Source organism: Pan paniscus, chromosome 1 (assembly GCF_029289425.2).
Source record: "Pan paniscus chromosome 1, NHGRI_mPanPan1-v2.0_pri, whole genome shotgun sequence".
Classification (NCBI taxonomy): Eukaryota; Metazoa; Chordata; class Mammalia; order Primates; family Hominidae; genus Pan; species Pan paniscus.
In genome coordinates this window covers 129,509,236-129,529,639 of record NC_073249.2, presented here as the reverse complement: position 1 = coordinate 129,529,639, position 20,404 = coordinate 129,509,236, and the positions used below count along the sequence as shown (strand labels likewise).

The following is a 20,404-nucleotide window of genomic DNA, read 5'->3' as shown; positions in this document are numbered from 1 at the left end:
TATTATATAACAAAGGAAAAAATCAATATGGAGCCTGTCCAATTATTGAACTGTTTATAAACTTGTCTTTTATTTAATACCAGAAGTCTAACATTAAAACTACTTTAATATCTGCTTCAAAATGGTTATAGAGCCAACTTCTTAATATGTTCTATTTCATGTTTTAATGTAAAACACTTTAAATTTACTATGAATTATACCCCCGATTGGCTCTGCCTATAGTAACTTGAGTAAATTTTCAATCAGTGTATCAGAGATCTACTCAATTAAATCCAATTAATGTGGCCTGGTGCAGTGACGCACACCTATAATCCCAGAACTTTGGGAGGCCAGCGCAGGAGGATCACTTGAGCCCAGAAGTTTGAGACCAGCCTGGGCAACATAACAACACCCTGTCTTTAAAAACAAAACCAAACAGAAACACATTAGCCAGGTGTGGTAGTGCACGCCTATAGTCCTAGCTACTTGGGAGGCTGAGACAGGAGGATCACTTGAGCTCAGGAGTTCAAGGATACAGTGAATCTACACTCCAGCCTGGATGACAGTATGAGACCCTGTCTCAAAAAAAGAAATCTTACTCATGTTAATAGCAGTTGTAGACACAAATCCTACAAACAGTGATAAAAAGTGCTCTGGGGTAGGGAAGCGTTTTTTAGTTTTCTTTGAGTCAGCTACGAAGAAATCACACCTCAGCATTTTAATGTTTACATTAACACTTTACATGAGTTACATGATTTTAACATTTAAATTAACACATTAATTTTACATAGAAAAGCATGTTTACAAATGTATTCCTCTGAGGTCATGTATATGTCATATAATACCCACTGCTCTTTGTAATGCAATTTCTGACCTATATAAAATATTTTCCATTATCTCGAGATTTCATGACTTGTAACTAATCAGATCCCAACAACTGTAACAAAGAATGATCCTTTATCGCTTTTCTTTCAGAAATATTACAGAAGAGGATAAATTTTATTGAATGATTTAAAAGTCATAAGACCTTCTGTTAACCAAAAAGAACAGGAGGAAAGAATTTGTGACCACTCCTTCATAGTTTAATTGGTTAACTGCCATATACATTTTCTAACACCTGATAAACTTCCATAAGTATAAAACCACTATGACAACATAATTATTTCTGCATTATCTAAACTTTGCCATTAGCAGCAATTTTCTTTTTCTTCTTTTTGAATGTAAGGGCCTGAAAATTACCAGCAAGAACAGTTATTGAAAGGCCACAGGTTGGAGGAATCTAGAGAAGTCCATTGTGGCCTTATTGGTACCAGGTAAAGTAGAATGAGATGAGGACCGAGAGACAGGCAGGAGCTGTTTGCTGACATGATTTGTACAAAGATTCTGGATTTTATTTTAAGGGCTAAGAGAAGCCATTGAAATGTTTTAAGCAAACAGCCACGATCTGATTTAAGATGTCAAAGTCCACTCTGATGGTGCTGTGGAGGCCGGAATTTAGGATAAGAGTAGAAGCAGCAAGACTCTTTTAGGAAGCTGGTATACTATTCTGTGAGAAATGATGGGGGCTGTGATGTGGGTGGTACCAGTGGAGATGGGAAGTGACTTTCTACCCTTTAATAACTGATTACATAACTATTAATGTTTTAGTCTGGCATACAGATTATGGTAATAAGAATTATAACTTTTATTGACAGGATATTTTACATGTTACGAATCATTTTAATATCTTTATTTTAAAAAAATTCAATCTAAGCCTCACTAGAATACTGTAAAAAGGCAGAGCAGGTATTATGGTCTATTTTGTAATTGAACATGTGGAAGTTTAGATAAGTTAACTGATTTATTAACAGTCAAATTACTTACAGAAGAGGTAACCCTCAACACTTTTCTCAAAACAAAGGGAGACAACTGTAACGTTTCAATAATAACTAGTATGATTCACTGTGAAAACCATAATTTAAAACTTGAGTATATTGTGCCTCTCTAGCCTTCTGCATGCAAGCTTGTTTTTCTCTTTTCATATTATAATACTTAATAAGATAATATTTGTATACATTTTATTTACCTGTGGATCTCTGTTGTCTATACAATATTTCTCTTTATATTGATCAACAGGAGATGTCCAAAAATCACACCAATGTTTGTTTATTCCCCCCATTTAAAAGCCATATACTAAGTGGCTGCCTACCTTATGCTGAGTATTGTAAAAGATCCAAATATCTTTGTGGCAATCTCACGTAACTCCAACTATCAGGAGTATAACTGAGCAAGGACCCCAGCTGCTGTGCTGTGAATGAATCCACACCTGCATTTTCACTGCAGCCACGCTTCCTGTGGCTTAGCCAATGACTGAGCAGGGCAGAGATACTAAGCAGGCCCCTTCCTGAGAGACATGAAGACTCCAGACGGCTTTGTCGAAGCTTTCTCAGTCTGCAAGGCACTCTATGATGCTCCTACTCAACCTTTCTTTCTTCTCTCCCCAATGTATGGCTTGACTTCTATTGCTGTCTTATGGCTCTCCCAGTCCTCCTCAACACCCTCCATATTGTCTCCCACAATTATTTCACCTAATCAAATCCATGCATGTTTAATCACATCTTGGCAACTGTTTCTTGGAAGATCTGGACTAAAACCTGCTGCCATATTAAAAAATTAAATGTTACTGACAAAATCCAGAAAAAAAAATCTCTATATGCAAATAGTTGTATGAAATGTAAGGGTTTTTAAATAATGCATTTTCATATACTAAATGTCCATAAGTAAAATTCAATATGGATATTATTAATGCAACAGAATATTAAAATATACATTTTGGCTGAGACCTTAAGGGGCATTGAGATAAATCACAAAAATAAATTTTTCCCTTACAGAAATGTTCAAGTAGATAACAAAAATCTGCTTAGGGAACTCTTACACCCTTCACTCCAATATGGAAACAAAATGTTAACAAAAAGTTAGGGATGGATGTTGGAGATTATGACATGGTTTCTTTGGAGCATGCTTCTGGGATTATATGAGTCCCACTGTCATCCCAAATCCTGAGAGACAGCTTTTAAAAGGGACCCTTCAGAGCACTTTATATGTGTTCCCTGCAGTTTTATTTTCTTTTTTGGAGGTTGGTGCACCGTATACAGTGTCCCACTCTGCTTGATATATCGAAAAGGTCTGAGTTGTCTGTTGCTAAAAGATGAGCTAAAAGAGATGCAACTGTACAGCAACTAGCCTATATTCCTAGAATTTGTCAGGGTAAAGGAAATGTAAGATTTTCCTGTGGACCAATTAAGGGACCCATATTTAAATAAGTAACGTGAAGTCACCTTAAGCTCTGTTCAATATGGTCCCTTGGAAAGGCAAATGTGTTGCAGCAGAGAAAAGCTAAGTTACTCAATAGCTTCCTAGGAGTTTCCTAGAGAGCAAGCTATGACCAAAGATTCAAAAGCACCATAGGGAAGAGTTCCCAAGTGATGGGAAGTATTTTTGAAGAATGCTTGGAGGTACCCATTAGATAAACGTTAGTCTAAACAAAAGTATGTCTCCTAAAGAGGAATATTATAGCTGTACAAAATTATATTTAGCCATGAAAGTGAAAATACTCTTCAAGAGGTAATAATATTTATCAATTTAAAATTCATTATATTGCTGAAAAATGTATTAAATTGCAAAATAAAACTGGTTGATAAGAGGAGGGAGGTAGTCAGTCAGCAGGTTCCCTTTGCAGGGCCTGGTGGTCACGAGATCTGATTTCCAAAGGCTTCCATTCAGGAAAGGGGCCGGGGGGTGGGGTGGAGTTTAAAAGGAATCCATTCCCTCTTGTGTCCATTGAGTAAAATTCTATAAGAGCTCAGACAATGGAGAGAAGATAACCATTGATTAATGTAGCTCCAGGGGACTTGGGTGGTCATTGGCCTTTTAATATTTGAAGAACAATAAATGTCTCCTTACCGATAAAGAATGGTAAAATTAAGGTATAGACGATGCAAACATAAACCTGGTGATAAAACCAGTTTTGTCAGAAAAGAGAGTTTGTATGAGGAGAGAAGTGAAAGTTATTGTTGAAATGATAAACAGTAGTTGTATTATGATTAACAGTCTCTTCCAAATTGAATTATGTAATTTCTTTGCTTAAACCTCTTAACAACAGGTTCCCTGTTTATACAACAATATTTAAATTCCTAACCCCACAGGCCTTTCTCACTATCTCTACAGCTACTTATACCATTTCATGAGACATCGTGCTGCATCTTACATATGCTCGGTTCTCTCATGACCATGACTATCCATGTGCTATCCCTTCTCCCTAGAATAAAGACAGTTCAAATGTGAAGAAAATAAAAAAAAATTGAAAATAAAAAATTATTAAAAAATTAAAATTATAAAATAATTTAAAAAATAAAATATTGCATATTAAGTAACATTTTAGTATTAAGTGACATTTTAGTCTAAGAATTCCTGTGGCCTTAAGTCATCTTATATCTTTTGGTGTATATATTTTCTGAACTACAGTTTAAGTTGTCTAAAGTGAATACCATACATACACACATATACACACACACAAACACACACTCGAAAAATAGTATATATAAAAGGACATTATAAGAGCTCTCAAAATACATCAAATCTTGCCCAGATACCTAAAAATGGTACTTTCTTTAATGACATTTTAAGCTAATTTTTCACATAAATAGAGGGTAAATTTGGCAGGATAGAAGTGAGAAACTGTTTCAGACACATGAGATATTGTAGAAAAACATGCAAATGAAGAAAGCAGGGCAGGATGAAAAGGGCAATGGGCTTAGCTGAAGTGAAAGAAGCAGATGAGGCAGTGGGGTAAGAAAAGGTAATTGGTGTGTGATAGGGCAGTTTGAGTGAATATTTAACTAACACACCAGTAACTTCCTTGAGTTAGTGACACTTTATTTCTCATGACACCTCATTTCAGAAATAGTGGTACTTGAATATTAAGCACATTGCTAGTCCTTTAGGAAAAAGGAGCATACAGCGAACTGTAATTTTACTAAAACAGAGTCAGTCTTGTAACAAAATAGCCAATGTAGGTATGCCTTTAATAAAAATCTGACAGTAAGGTAATCATGGTATAAAGTATTTAAAATGAGTATAAAGAATATCATTACATAGTAATTACTAGAATCTTATTAAAAAGCAATAAAGAAAATACAAAGGCAAGGAGAATATTATGAAATTCAATCCAACTAATTTCAACCAAAGACTGTATCATCTTAACATACCCAAAATATGGAGATTTTTAACTGGTTAAATTTAAAATTCACAGAAGAATTATGTGAGACAGAATAAGGGTAAAATCAGTTTCTCAAACAGCAGGACTGTACTTTAAGGAAATTTCCATTAACCATAATTATGAGAATTTTCCATTAACCTTGACACCAGTTGCTTTTTTTAAAAAAGGAAACTGAATAAGAGGTACTTTCCATTACAAGTTAGATTCATCTACCAGCTAACCCAGATCAAAATTGTACACGTCAATTTATATTATTAAAAAGTCTATTTGAGTTTCACTTTGTCCACTCTACCAAAATGATTAACTAATTAACAGGTGTGAAATCACAGCCTGAAATGGGAAAGTGGTGAAGATGTAATTATATTGGAAAATTGATTAGTCTGCTTCATGGTTAAAAATATTACTTTGCCTATAATTAAAAGATTTTTACTTAATATTCGAAATACATGCATTAAATTGTGTTTGAAAGCATCTTTATCTATATTTTTTACTTAACAGACTAAGTCTGGCAAACATGGTATGATTGCGAACAGAGACTGATTTAAAACTTTAAGGATAGACAGTGGTGTATTCATTAGATTCTAACTTGCAAGATTTAGCTTCAATATTGAATGTGTACACACAAGTGTGCAAGCACACATACAGGTTCTTTTGTTGATGAAGCAATGAGGGTTACGTCATAGAAGAGCTTGCTAAATAGTCTTGAAGTGAACACTTGGATGAAATCTCCCATAGGAGTACTATATGTGAACTGTAGCCATTTAATAAACTAATTCTTTATAATTTGAGGATGAGTTGATTTTATGAGTTTCAATAAAATACGTCTAAGTTATAAGAACCTAGCTAGGTGATAAACTGTTAGTATACAGAAGTCATCTCAGTTTTCAGCATGTTAAAAGTCTCCCAGATAAAAAGCTTACATTGAATTTATTTAAACAATTATAACTCCTAGTTAATGTATATTATCAGGAAAACAATATTATGCAATAAATAGAAAATAATCATATACAAAATTGGAAGCTAGAACTATAGCAGCAAAAATAATGCACTGGACTATTGTTAATTTATTGTTTCATAGACTTTCATGATGAGGTAATAGATAAACTCTTAATAATAATTAAGTAAATCAGTTTTATTTAATCTTTTAAAAAAATCCAGATCTTTATTTCTAACGAGGTTTCCAAAATGAGTTACAAAAATAAATTGTGATGTTCTGTATTGTAATCCATAGAGAATTACCCAGGCTCTAAAATATTATTACATGACATGTTTGTGAAATTTTCAACTTTAAATATTATCTTTAGCATTTACAGTCCTGACAATGTTATTCCTCAGTTCTCGTCTAGTTGATAGGTGCTAGCAATTTGTGCAATTTTTGCAAACGCAGGAGCAACTTCCTCTCAATTAAGATAATGTGGATTGAAACAAGTTTCTTGGAATCCACATGGGAGAACAGACAACCTACATGGTAAAAAGTCTGCAAACCTTATTATGAAAAGAAAAACAGAACTATTTAGAAAGGAAAAAGAAAAGGCTTATGGATAGGACATGAGAGCTGTCTCCAAGTAACTGAAGAGCTGTCATGTGGAATTGTGGTTCAAATTAGAATACTATAATTATTCATTCATCTAACAAGTATGTATTGCGTCCTTTCTATCTGCCAGACATTGTTCTTGGCACTGGGCATGCTGTAGTGAGCAAGAAAGACAATATCTCTCTACTTACAGAGCTTACTTCGAGTGGCTAAAACAGAACATAAATAAGCAAACAAATAGATGACCAAGAGCATGGCAATTTCATATGGTGATAAGTGCAGTGAAGAAAAAAACAACCAATGTAATGTGGGATGGAGAGCCTGGGTTTTGAATGGTTAACAAGAGCTTCTCTGAGGAGGTAACTTTTGATCTGAGAACTGATTAAGAAAAAAGAGCCAGTCATATAAATATCTGAGAGAAGAGCATTCCAGGCAGATCAAACACCAAGCAAAATGGTCCTAAGACAGGGAGGAAGTTGCCATGTTGGAGAACTAGAAAGGGGGCCAGTGTGGCTGGCAAAAAATTGGCTTCTGATGACAGAAGATTCACAGAAGCTGTTAAATCAAAATGCTCTCTTGTATTCTCTCTGAAATTGCACATAGAAATATAAAATTTCTGTGCAACTTTTATTTCTCAATAGAAAGACAAGCATAGGTGCCACTCTATACGAAGCAGTGGGTAGAAAGTCCTCAGTGTAAATGCTCAGGCTGAACTCTAAGTCTCTGAAGACATGAATGCAGTCAAACTGCCTTCATTTTAGACATAAAGTAATATGGTCCAGAAAGGATACATTATGTAAAAGCATGATATAGTGGAAATTGCAGGGATTTGTATCAAATAGACCTTGGTTCAAATCCTGACGTGGTGGATTTCAGTGTTTTGATGGGAGGGGCCATTTCCATGCTGTTACAACCTGATCTGGTCTTGTGATGTGCCCTAAAGAATGGAACACAATGAAAATTATATTGTGCAACTTCCGAGCCTTGGCATCAAGAGGATTTGCAACTTCTCCTCCTGCCTTTTTTGTAGCACTGACAACTTGTGAACAAGTCCAGTGTAGTCTCTTTGAAGATAAGACCATACAGAGATACAGGCCTAATCATGTCAGCTGAGGACCCAGGCATGTGAATGCAATCATCCAGGACCAGCCATCAGCCAGCCACCAAACAGTCTGTCAACTGATTGCAAATCCATGAGTGAGAACAACTAATATCATGTGGAGCAAAGGCAAGTCAACCCAGCTGAGCCTTGGCCATACTGCCAAACTGTCGAAACAAGAGCAGAAAACGTGTTGCTGCTTTTGGTAAGGTTGTCTGATATGCAGCAATAGGTAAGTGATGCTGAAATAGGTTATGTTTGCTAGCATAACAAAATATAAAACATGTGGCCCTGGCTTTGGCATTGTGAGGCAGGAAGAGCCTTCAAAAACCAAGAGTAAGATCTTAGTAAAGGCTGGAAGAATGGTGAACAAACTGTTAGTAGAGGTTTAAAATGTGGTATGAAAATTGTTATTGGAGGGTTGGAAAAGTGGCCTGTATTATGTGGTGACAGAACAATTGGCAAGAATGTCAGCAGTGATAATTTGGAAAACAGAAAGTGAACATAATACATCTCTAGACAGAACACTGAACGTGTTCAGTTGAGTGTTTCTACCCAAGTGTGATAAGGTACTAAAAGAGAGAAAAGAGCTAAATAAGGCTATATTTAAATTTGCCATGCAAAACAGACAGAATCCAAGGGACCTAGGACACACTGGGTCAGAAAATAAACTATTCTTTATATTTGTTCTCTCCTAGATGGAAAAAAGATTCTCAAAATAAAGTACCTTAAAGATAATCTCAAGAATATTTCAGTAAGACAGTTTGTTAAGACTTTAGAAAGACCTAAGGCAAGTCCTAGTAGATTCTCTCAGGGCTTCTAACATTCCTAAAGACATTGTACCACAACAGCAAGGCATATCCAAAAATAAAAGAAATCTGTTTAAAAAGAATTATGGATGTGACTTTGGGCATCAATTTAGTCCTTAATAGATTCAAAATTATGTTAAGAGAGTTTTATGATGATATCACCATGAGTTAGGATTAAAAGAAACAATTCAAAACAAAGAGAGGAATAGGGTGCTATAACTTTATTTGGGCAGGAACAGGCTGACAAAACTACTCAGCTGTCAACAGGGGCCATCATTAGCCATTTACAAAACAAACAAACAAACAACAACAACAACAGAAAAACTCAGAGGAGAAAATCAGTAGCCCAGAGATAATCAGTAGCCCAGAAGGCAGAGCCAATAGTAGATAGGAAAAATGTATTAGGACATCCTTACCAAGGAGCATAAATGGACCCTGATTCTCCATCCTTGGAGCAAGAGGCCCTGAAAATATGTGCCAAACTGAATTTCAAAATTGCTATGGACAAGTGATTGCTATGTGCCTTCCATTTCTCCAGTTTCTAAAGGAGATTTTATCTACTGTGGTTCTCTTGACTGTATCGTTTTGTGTTGGGTGTATGGAAGATAGAAAACATGTCTTTCTATATCACAGAATCCTCAGTAAAAAGAAACTAAAACCAGATAATCTCATAGGCATTTGGACTTGATGAAGATCATAAGATAATGAACCTTGAGCCTAATGCCATGATTAGATGATATTTTGGGTGTCTTGGAAAGGAGTGGATGCAGTTTACATTTGGGAGGGATGTGAACTGCTCTAATCAGAGGGCAAGTTAGGACTGTTTGCAAAGATGGCTGCAATAATCCTTTCCTACTTCTATGCATGTCCCTTTGTAATGTGGTTTTGCAGTTCTTTTTATCAATAAGCGGATGGTATTTACCTACTTCATGAACATACATTGACTTTGTAACATGCTTTGAATAAAATATGGAAGTAACACTGTGTAGACTTTGGAGTCTTTGTGTCAAGAGATCTTTCAGCTTCCACTCTTGTCCTCCTAGAACACTACTAGCCTTGTGAAGTAGCCTTATCAAACCTAAACCAGCCACCTTGATAAGACATTGTGAGGCAAGAGAGATTATGAAGAGATAGAGAGAAAAGCTCAGCCATCTCCGCAATTATAGCAATCCCACATGATTGCTATATGCCCCACATGAGGCTCCAGACACATTAGTGGAACATCTTGATCCCCAGGGATCCAAACAACCAACTATAAATGCATGATTGAGGCCAGCTGACACCCTGTGAAGTAGGAGAACTGATCATGCATGCTGAGCCCAAATTGCCAACCCATATGACTATAGTCAAATAGATAACTGTTGTCTTAAGTCCTGGACAATTTATTTAACTTTCTCAGACTATTATTTCATCTGAAAACAATACTATCTATCTTATAAACGGATTGTGAGGATTAAATGAAATAATTTACAAAAACATTTAGTCTATACATCCTAAGCACTGAATATAGGGTATCTAATAATGTGAATAATGATAACAACTATAACAATGACCTATAATATTACACATGTCCAAGACAGTGATTTAGAAGCAGCTTTGGATTAAGACCAGGGCCTCCCAGGCCAAAGTGCCTTTCCCCACACTACACTGCTTCTCCATATTAGTTAGATTTTTTCTAATGTATTTATTTACTTGTGGAAAACAACAACAACAACATTTTATTTTAAATAATTCATTTATATTAATATTACTCTTATTTATTCCACGATGTATCAGAGGGCAGAACTATATATAAAACATGGATGAAATTTATGAGAAGGGTGATATGGGGTCAATAAAAGGAACATATTTCTAAAACAGATCTTTCTACAGTCATACAGGTTATATTGCCTTAAAGATGTAGTATATTCCTTGTCACTAAAAGCATTCAAGAACAGGTTACATTTCTTCTCTCAGGACTACCAATACATGCAGTTAGAAGTTAGGCCAGCCGATTTTTACGTATCTTCTTAATATTGTGTGATACTTGCCCTGTTTTCTCAAAAATTCTCTGCATTTTAAAGGCTTATACAACAACCTAAGTCTTAAACCACAATCTATACATTCAGATATTTCACTGACATTTTCATTTTTAGACACGTATAGATGCACCATAGAAAAGCAACATAGAATATGAAAATTTTTTAATTGGCCTTTTCTCCTTCGATTGAGATCAATACTCAAAACATTCAATTCTTTTATGTGTTAACTGTCTGTTCATATACTGGGAAAAAAATAAACTCGATATGCTCTTGCCAAAAAAATCTATGTATTCATTTATCCAGCGAATATTTATGAAACATTTATCAAGCCTCTCCTATACATTAAGCTTTGTGCTATGGGGTATAAGGCTGTGTTTTACAGAAACAGCTACATAAATACTTTGATGCCAAAAAAAGAGGCTTAAATATTTTCAGTCTTTACTTCTTAGCATTTTATAAGAGAGACCTATTACATGGATACTTATTTACCTAATTTGATACTTATTAAAACAAAATCTATTCATTTGAGATATTTTCATAATTAAAGTTAATCACAAGTTAATCTATGTATAGAGAGGGCTCACAAGTGAAGTGAACTGTTGCTTGGGTTTAGATTTGATTTAGGATAGAAATAAATACTTCTTAATTTATTTATCTGTGCAGTAATGAAGCTATGCAACTTGCAGTTTCATGTTACAGATTTGCAGTATATAATATGTAGCTCTCCAAGAGAACAAAATTTATGGACAAGATTAATGAAAACAAAATGTTTTTATCTACTTCCTATCAATATAATGTGAACACAGGTCAAGGGGTTATTTTATGTGAAGTCCAAACCATTTCTAATATTCCCTCTTAAACAGATCACTTCTCTGTTTTGTCATGATAATTTAGTTTTAATCAAGCTTGACAGATCGATTTCTCTCCCACCTTTCAAAATTTAAACTTGGAGCCGATATACATTTATATAGAAAAATGATTTCATAACTATATTTTAAATATGACTTTACTATCTTTATAAAACATAAATAGAATCTCAAGAAAAGCAACCTTGTTATTTTGAAACATTCTTGGAAAGACAGATTTGAAGAGGAAGAATATAGTTAATAAAAGCCATTTTTGATGTTATTTAACACAAAAGCAAACAGATATTTTCATATTTGACATTAAAAATATGATCATTTGCCTTTTTAAAGAAAGCACATACAGCTTTTATATAGACTGCACAGTAAAGAATAATAATATTTCTGTTTACTGAGATATCAACTGGCATTTCACTGTAAGTCAATGGTCTATCGGTGCTACAGCATATTAGACCTCAATCTGGCATCTACAAATGTCAAGAGTATAATATATATATATATATATATATATATATAGGATGAAAATCAAAAGCATGTTCCAAACTCCGAAAAAAATAAAAAAAGGGAAACAAAGTTCACGCAAACATATTTGCTGCAGAAATCAGTGCAATATTCAGCTGTCAATCCAGAAAAACAACGAGGGAGCCACACTGTCAGTAGGACAGGATAATAAAATTTCTAGCAGATGTTCAGTCAGGGCTCTAATTTTCACTGAACTCCCTTGGTAAGCATTTAATTTCTTTATCATATGCAAGCTTGGCAAATTGTACTTCATCAAAATTGTATTGTGAAATATTAATATTTCATATGATAACAAAACCCCATAGAATAACCTTTGTCATATTAAGAGCATCCAAATTTCAAATGTCAAGATTCTGAATTTTAATTCATTTTAAATAGATTCTTCAATTGCCATAATAAATTATAATAAGGCTAATCTAAATTGGTATACTATAATGTCACCGAAATGTATAGTACATGTAATATTTTAATAGACTCTTTAGTAAAAGGCTGTGGGGAAATAAGTATGTTCATACTACTGAGTTGTATACTACCAACATTTCATCAATAGGAAAGCATAGAAATAAGAAATAAGCACATACGATGTAATTATATATTCACAAATTTAATCACTAATTAGGAACCAGATAAGGAAACAAAAAAAGTAGACCTCTATGAGGCAAACGGACTACTCTGCAAAATCACGTATGGAAAATAATCTTTTTTGAAAATGGCATTACATAAGCCCAAGGTGGCTTCATTATTTTTGTCATTGCAATTTGCAGAAATATGTTTAAAATAGTCTGCACAATATTTTGTTGTACCCACCATCAAAGTAAGTAAAATAGGGTTTCCAAAAAACCCCGCATGGTTACATTTCATGTGCCAAATTTAATTTCCATTTGTTCATAACTCCCCTTTCGAACCAGCATCACAGACTTCTAAATTGATAGATTAAATTCAAATTGGAGGTTTAGAAGGAAGTTAGCTTCCACATTTATTTCTGCTGGTGATTCTAATAAAGGCAAGTGCTCCTAGGTTACTGAAAGACACAGCATCACAAATCAATGCATGTCACCAACAGTGTAAAGACTGATGTCTCTGATTAATCAGAATTCAATTATTGCAAGTGAAGAAAACATCAAATTCAAAGCAGCAAACACCTTTTTTTTTTCAGCTATAATTCTTCACCTGTGCCCAATTAGCCACCTATTTCGGTTTACATATATATTTTTTAATAGCATAACTAATATAGTCAGTATATGCTATCTGAGACTCAGTTTTCTCCAATAGATTAAACATTTGATTATAGCTTCTCAGTAATTCTTAAAGAATCAATTGAAACAAAGACAAATATACTATCAATATTCTACAAGGTTATAAACAATTGATTCATGGTATTCTAAAGCTGAATCTAGTATATTCTGTTACGTTTTACACTTTGTTTAATAAAATATTCAGTTGATTTATTTGAAAAAATAACTTCTCTTTAAATATAAAAAATCTTTACGAAGGATTTTTTTCCTGCACTGTTTTTTTTTTTTCTAACTTTTGAGAATTGTCTAGATTTTCCTGACCACACTTACACATTGCATCTTGTAAAGCTGTCAGAGTAAGACAGCCTTAATGTTTTAGCCATAATAATGCCAGCTATTGATCCTAGTAAGAGGAAAAAGAAAGAGAGAATGTGCTTAATGGGGCATGTTTGTTCTCTATTATTTTCTTTGCCTAAGGATAAAGCGGATTCAAATAATGATACTCTTTTCTTAGTCACTAAATTCACACATTCATATACATTAATTATTACTAACTACCAGTTAGTATTAAATACATTGAGAGGTTTAGCATTTGTAATTTATCAATAAATAGTCTAAAAATGTTAAAGTCTGTTGTTCTTTTCTAATTCAAAACCATATAAGGATGCAATCCTCTTGTATAAAGCATCTTACTTTGAAAACATGCATATATATGCTTTGTGTACTTTAAAGACTCAATCTCAACTTTAATACGTAGTTTATTTCCTACTAAGTATAAGATGTCCACTTCTGGTTAAGTACAAAGTCATAATGTTAAATGAAACTCAGGGTATTTGTTTTTGAGAAAGGTTTCTGCATTCCAAATTTATAAAGAATCTATCTTATTACCAATACCAATAAGTTACACTGAGATTCTTTTCAACATAAATTGAATTCCAGAATTTTGTGCAAACCAAATCAATTGTGTCCCTATCTTTGAGCTGAGGCATCCAAAAATAATGAAACAATTAATAATACAAAAATAAGGGTTTGAGATTATTAAATGAAAAAGTCACTTTCGTAATATTTATATCTTTGTTGCTTCCTAGACAATACTAAATGAGCAATATATGCCTGCCCCTTCTTCCATGGGACAGAAAGGAAGGAAAGAAACTAAAGATTAATGTGTAATGATAGGTCTTGTCAAATAGTTTAATAAGTAGTATTTTTTAGTAAAAAAATCCATTATAATGTTTATACCTTAATTAAAATATACGATAGACATTTCTATATGACTTCAATAATATTTTCTTACCTTATCAAGAGAGAAAGTTTTGGTCAGGGCAAAACCCCATCCAGCTTCAAAAGCTCTTCGAATCATTGATGTGCTGGTGGCTGGAGTTGCGCTAGCAAGACCAAAAGGATTTATAAACTTCAATCCGGCCATTTCTACACTAATGTCCACCAGATCAATAGGAGTGTAAAAGAGGGGTAGTTCAGGCTTGGCAGAAACGGAAGCTCCATATTGTGACTGCAAAATACAAACCAATACTTGGTTTCATATTACATCTAAATTGTCCATATAATATTTCACCAAAAAAATCACTTCAACACAGCATCCGAATTAATATAGATTACAACAGTCTGTTTACAATGAAAAAAACTGGCAAAAAGTCAGTTAGCAGTGAACTGAATTCATATAATATCCCCTTTTAATTTCAAAGGCAGTATGAAGAGTATTAGCAGAAATAAAATCAATTAAATCGACAAACAACTGTATTTAAAACATACTGAGATTCAAATACAAAAGGGAATAATTTTAGAATTTTTCTCCCTGGTCCAATCCAGTCTCTTTGTACTTAAGTTATGAAAATACCTTTAGTGCTCAGAGATATGGGCAACGGCAAGTCAGGAGGCCTAAATTCAATTTCCAGTAATTTCACTACTGTTTAGGCGACTTTAGGAAAGGGAACTAATAAGTCCCTGTCTTTTCTTCTCTATAGTTTTCAGTATAGCAGCAGGAATGCTGCTCTCCTAATTTCTACCTCACAGGAAGACTGGAAAATTCAGGAAATCATAAGCTGCAGGGAGACATTTAATTTGGAAAGTGGGTAGTGTTCTCATATGCATTACGGGGGTTTGTTCTTTTTTCTGAAAACAAATAGGTCCCAAATAGTTTACGTCAAAATCTTCGACTGGCACTCAAAACTGTAAATTTACCTTTGTTAAATGATCATGGTAATAATGCTTCTTTGCAGGATTATTGGAATGATTTAATAAAAACACTTACTCTTAGCACATGGCACACTGAAACATCATACATAGGTGCTTGCTAAATGTTGTCTCCTTTTCTGACTGGGGAGGTTATTAAAGATTGCATCAGGCCTTTTGTTTGTAAAGTGTCTCTCTCACTCCATTCCTCCCTCCCCTTCTCTCTCTCTATCTCCAAAAGACAAATAACATTGGAAAATATAAAAAGGATGAATTTTCTCAGCCAAAGCGGTTACTGAATGGACAGGGCTAGTTAATTCAAAAGTAGAAATCCGTTCTCTTGTGAATCATCACTCAAAAGAAAAGTTATTTGAGCAGAACTTTAATTTTATAGGAGTGTGTCTTGTGTAGATAAAGATTTCCATGACTTGCATAGAAATTATTTCTGGCCCTCCACCACTTACAATGCAAAGCAAAGTTCACTTAATATGTAAAAAGGCATCAAACTTGTCAATTGAAACACTAATGTGTCTCTGGTACATGCAAAGAGATGCCTGATGGGATCCAGGCTTCAGCTATGGCAGGCACCTTCTCCCAGGGATGTTCTGGGCTTCAAGGCACATTTCTGAATATTGGTTAGTCTGGGTGTGAACATAATTTTTCTGTCCTCACATAGGATTGCTATACTATTAAAAGGATTATTAGCAAATACAAAAGCTACAATGTAAAATATAGGAAATTGGAGGTTAATTTGAGGTGTGTGTATGTATATCTGTCCACGCATGGATGTTTACAATGACAAAAACTGGCAAAAAGTCAGTTAGCAGTATACCGAATATATACGATATCATCCTTTTTAAATTTCAAAGGCAGTATGGAAAGTATTATCAATTAAATAAACAAACAAACAACTTTATTTAAAACATACTGAAATTCAAACACAAAAGGGAATAATTTCAGAATTTTTCTCCTGGTCCCACTAACCAGCCTCTTTGTACTTAATTTATGAAACCTTGCTTGATGGTATTTTCTTAGCTTTGTGTAATCATAATGTAAATTCAATCAAGCAAGTTTTAGGGTTAGACTAAAGAAGAATTTCCTGACACTACAGGTTGATTAATATCAGTAAAAGTATAGAAGCAACTTCTCTGTCTTAGAAACAACGTTGAGCCAACTTGCCTTTGATGGCAATAGCATAACTACATATGGTCCCATGTGTCTGTACTTTACAAGGTGAAATAAGTGACCTTACAAGTATTCTTCTCTTTTTATGGCTGTGTGTTGAAATATCTATTTTTTTCAATCTTACAGATGAATTTTGGTTTGTTCATAATTGTAGCTATATATGGCATTAGGCAACAGCCCAAGGAGGCAGATATATGTGTAGTTCAACTTGCATTGCTTAATTTATGTAGTTTTAAATAAATAAGTAATTGCTTTGAAATTCTTACGAACATTGCTGCCTTAATACTTAGAAAGAAAATGATTTGGACACATTTTGCAAGATTTTCCTTAAGCTTCAAAACAAAACAAAAACCAAACACAACAAAGCAAACAATAATAAAATACACACACACACACACACACACAGACACAATTCTTTCAAATGAGAAATACAGCTTCTTATATATTTTTTCTTTTATTCACAAAAGTGCTACTATGTATATGTGTTTATAATATAATCTAAAATCTTCACTTGTCATAGGCAGTCTTTTTTCATACTGTGCAACACAGGGCTATTTTTAGCTTTGTCTTTGTCGTGCTATAGCAACTCAGTCTGTTCAGCTTCATCATATATCCATGCCCTAATGTACACCTCCTTTTCTGAATTTTAAAAGCCTGTTCCCCCTCTGTACCCTTGCTCAGAGAACTCAAGCATATCTACTTTCACCTCCCATCACAAGGTTAATTCCTCCCAGACCTCAGTTGCAATCTCCAAACTCAGATTTCCAAGAGACGTCAAGGCCTTTGGATGTAGATGCTTTGCTCTTACACTTTAACCTCAACTCTTTTATCTCATCATATTCCCTCCTAACAAATATGTTATCTAGATTTTCAATTTCAGACAATACTATTTTTCCATTCATCCAGTAGTGTTAGTAAATAACAGATATAAGGAAACAACCTAGGTGTTGAACAATGGGGATAGGTTCCATAATGGCTATATTGTAAAAAGGAATGCTATGCTAGTATCAGAAATGATACAGAAGAAAATAATTTATTGACATGAAAGAGGGTTTATTATGTACAAAGTAAAACTGTGAGTTAATATTATAATATTATATGTAAATTCCAAGTTTTGGTGGAAAAACATATATATCTATTTTGCTGTACGTTTCTGTTTATCCATCAATCACAAAAGATAAACATCAACATGCTAGGAGAATTACATCTCAGAATCAGGGTTTTAGATGACCTTTAATTTTTAAATTTTTGCTTATTATAATTTGCATATTTTCAATAATAAATACAAGTTAATTGATGAGATAGATTTGAAGGTATACTAAAACAATTTTTAAAAGCCATGTGTGTTAGTTCATTTTTACACTGCTGTTAAAGACATGCTCAAAACTGGGCAATTTACAAAGGAAAGAGGTTTAACTGGACTTACAGTTCCACCTGGCTGGGGAAGCCTCACAATCATGGTGGAAGGCAAGGAGGAGCAAGTCACATCTTACATGGATGACAGCAGGCAAAGAGGGAGAGCTTATGCAGTGGAACTCCTCTTTTTAAAACCATTAGATCTTGTGAGACTTATTCACTATCATGAGAACAGCACAGGAAAGACCTGGCCCCATGATTCAATTTCCTCCCAACGGGTCCCTCCCACAACACATGGGAATACAAGATGAGATTTGAGTGGGGACACAGTCAAACCATATCATCATGATACTCTAAAACCCATTAAGTGAAGCTCAAAGTAAAGAGCCTGCCCTTTAGTTTCCTCCATAGAGTGTCCTGAATCAACTTTTTCAGTTCTATGTATTATTATGTAGAGCTAGAACAATCAAAGAGACTATCTACTTTAAAAGTTTTATTTTACAAAGAGAAAACAAAAGCCAAAGGAGGCTAAATGAATATCTGTAAGTTGCTCAGTTACTGGTAAAGCCACAATAAAATATATAGTTTGCTGTCTTGTTGGCTTATGTTCTTAAGCCACCCCTCAGAAATAAAATGTTTCAATCATTGCTTCTCAAAAATACTTTGTGCCTCCCTACCTCTGCACTTTTCACATTCCATCTTTCTTCTCCATCTGCTGAAAATTACCCATTCTAAAGTCCTTCCCTTGTCATTATAGAGAAATTATTTTATCTGAGACACTTATAGATCATAAAAAATATTATTTTAATTAATTACATTGAAAATATTTGGTTATATGTTTAAGTATTAAAATGCATTAACTTCCCCATATTTTTCAGGAAACCAACTTAAAATTTCTTTGCATGGCATAGTCTGATTTTTTTATAACATAGTGCCAATATACCTGTTAGACTTAGTTATTAATGTTCATATAGAACTATTTTCATTCATTTACTTATTCAGCAGGTATTTGTTAAGAACTTGGGGTTAAAAAGATGAACAAAACAGACAAGGTCTCTGACATTTATATGCAAAAAAATACAAATAAATCTACCACCTACCACCAAATAAACACAAAATTTAAACTACCAATAGTTCATCACACTGTTACATGTATTTTACCTGCCTAAAATACAAATAAATCTAAGACTTTACTCATGCGTTAAACTCTTCATAATCCTTCCAAACTCAACTGATTCATTCAAGCATATACTTGTTGGGACATTTCCTTACTACCACCTATACACTTTTCTGAAGTAGTTACCTCTTTTTTATTTACTATTCCACAATTTTACTTTAGTATTATTCTTTGAGTTCTGGGATACATGTGCACAATGTGCAGGTTTGTTACATAGGTATACGGATGCTATGGTGGTTTGCTACACCCATCAACCAGTCATCTACACTAGGTATTTCTCCTAATGCTATCCCTCCCCTAACCCCCCACTCCCCAACAGGCCCCAATGTGTGATGTTCCCCTCCCTGTGTCCATGTGTTCTCATTGTTCAACTACCACTTATAAGTGAGAATATGTGGTGTTTGGTTCTCTGTTCCTGTGTCAGTTTGCTGAGAATGGTGGTTTCCAGCTTCATCCATGTCCCTGCAAAGCACATGAACTAATCCCTTTCGGAGGCTGCGTAGTATTCCATGGTATATACGAGCCACATTTTCTTTATCTAGTCTATCTCTGATGGGCATTTGGGTTGGTTTCAAGTCTTTGCAATTGTGAATAGTGCTGCAATAAACATGTGTGTGCATATCTCTTTATAGTAGAATGATTTATAATCCTTTGGGTATATACTCAGTAATGGGATTGCTGGGTCAAATGGTATTTCTGGTTCTAGATCCTTGAGGAATCACCACACTGTCTTCCACAATGGTTGAAATAATTTACACTCCCACCAACAGTGTAAAAGTGTTCTTATTTCTCCATATCCTCTCCAGCATCTGTTGTTTCCTGACTTTTAAGTTATCGCCATGCTAACTGGCGTGAGATGGTATCTCATTGTGGTTTTGATTTGCATTTCTCTAATGACCAGTGATGATGACCTTTTTTTCACATGTTTGTTGGCTGCACAAATGTCTTCAGACAAACAGAGAGCCAAATCATGAGTGAACTCCTATTCACAATTGCTACAAAGAGAATAAAATACCAAGAAATACAACTTACAAGGAATGTGAAGGACTTCTTCAAGGAGAACTACAAACCACTGCTCAAGGAAATAAGAGAGGACACAAACAAATAGAAAAACATTTCCACGGATAGGAAGAATCAATATCATGAAAATGGCCATACTGCCTAAAGTAATTTACAG

The 20,404-nt window shown here is 34.2% G+C and overlaps 1 protein-coding gene across 6 annotated transcripts in view; it reads right to left on the bottom strand.

The window, feature by feature from the left end:
• The window catches only part of DPYD (dihydropyrimidine dehydrogenase), an 840,660-nt gene that overhangs the window by 420,086 nt on the left and 400,170 nt on the right, over positions 1-20,404 (bottom strand). For 4 of the 6 annotated variants that reach the window (XM_034931766.3, XM_003808457.5, XM_063599879.1 and 1 more), the window contains one exon: positions 14,614-14,829. The exons of the other annotated variants lie outside the window; for them this stretch is intronic. In XM_034931766.3, the coding sequence (XP_034787657.3) occupies positions 14,614-14,829 (216 nt within the window). The remainder of the gene's footprint in view (positions 1-14,613; positions 14,830-20,404) is intronic. 6 annotated transcript variants of the gene reach the window in all.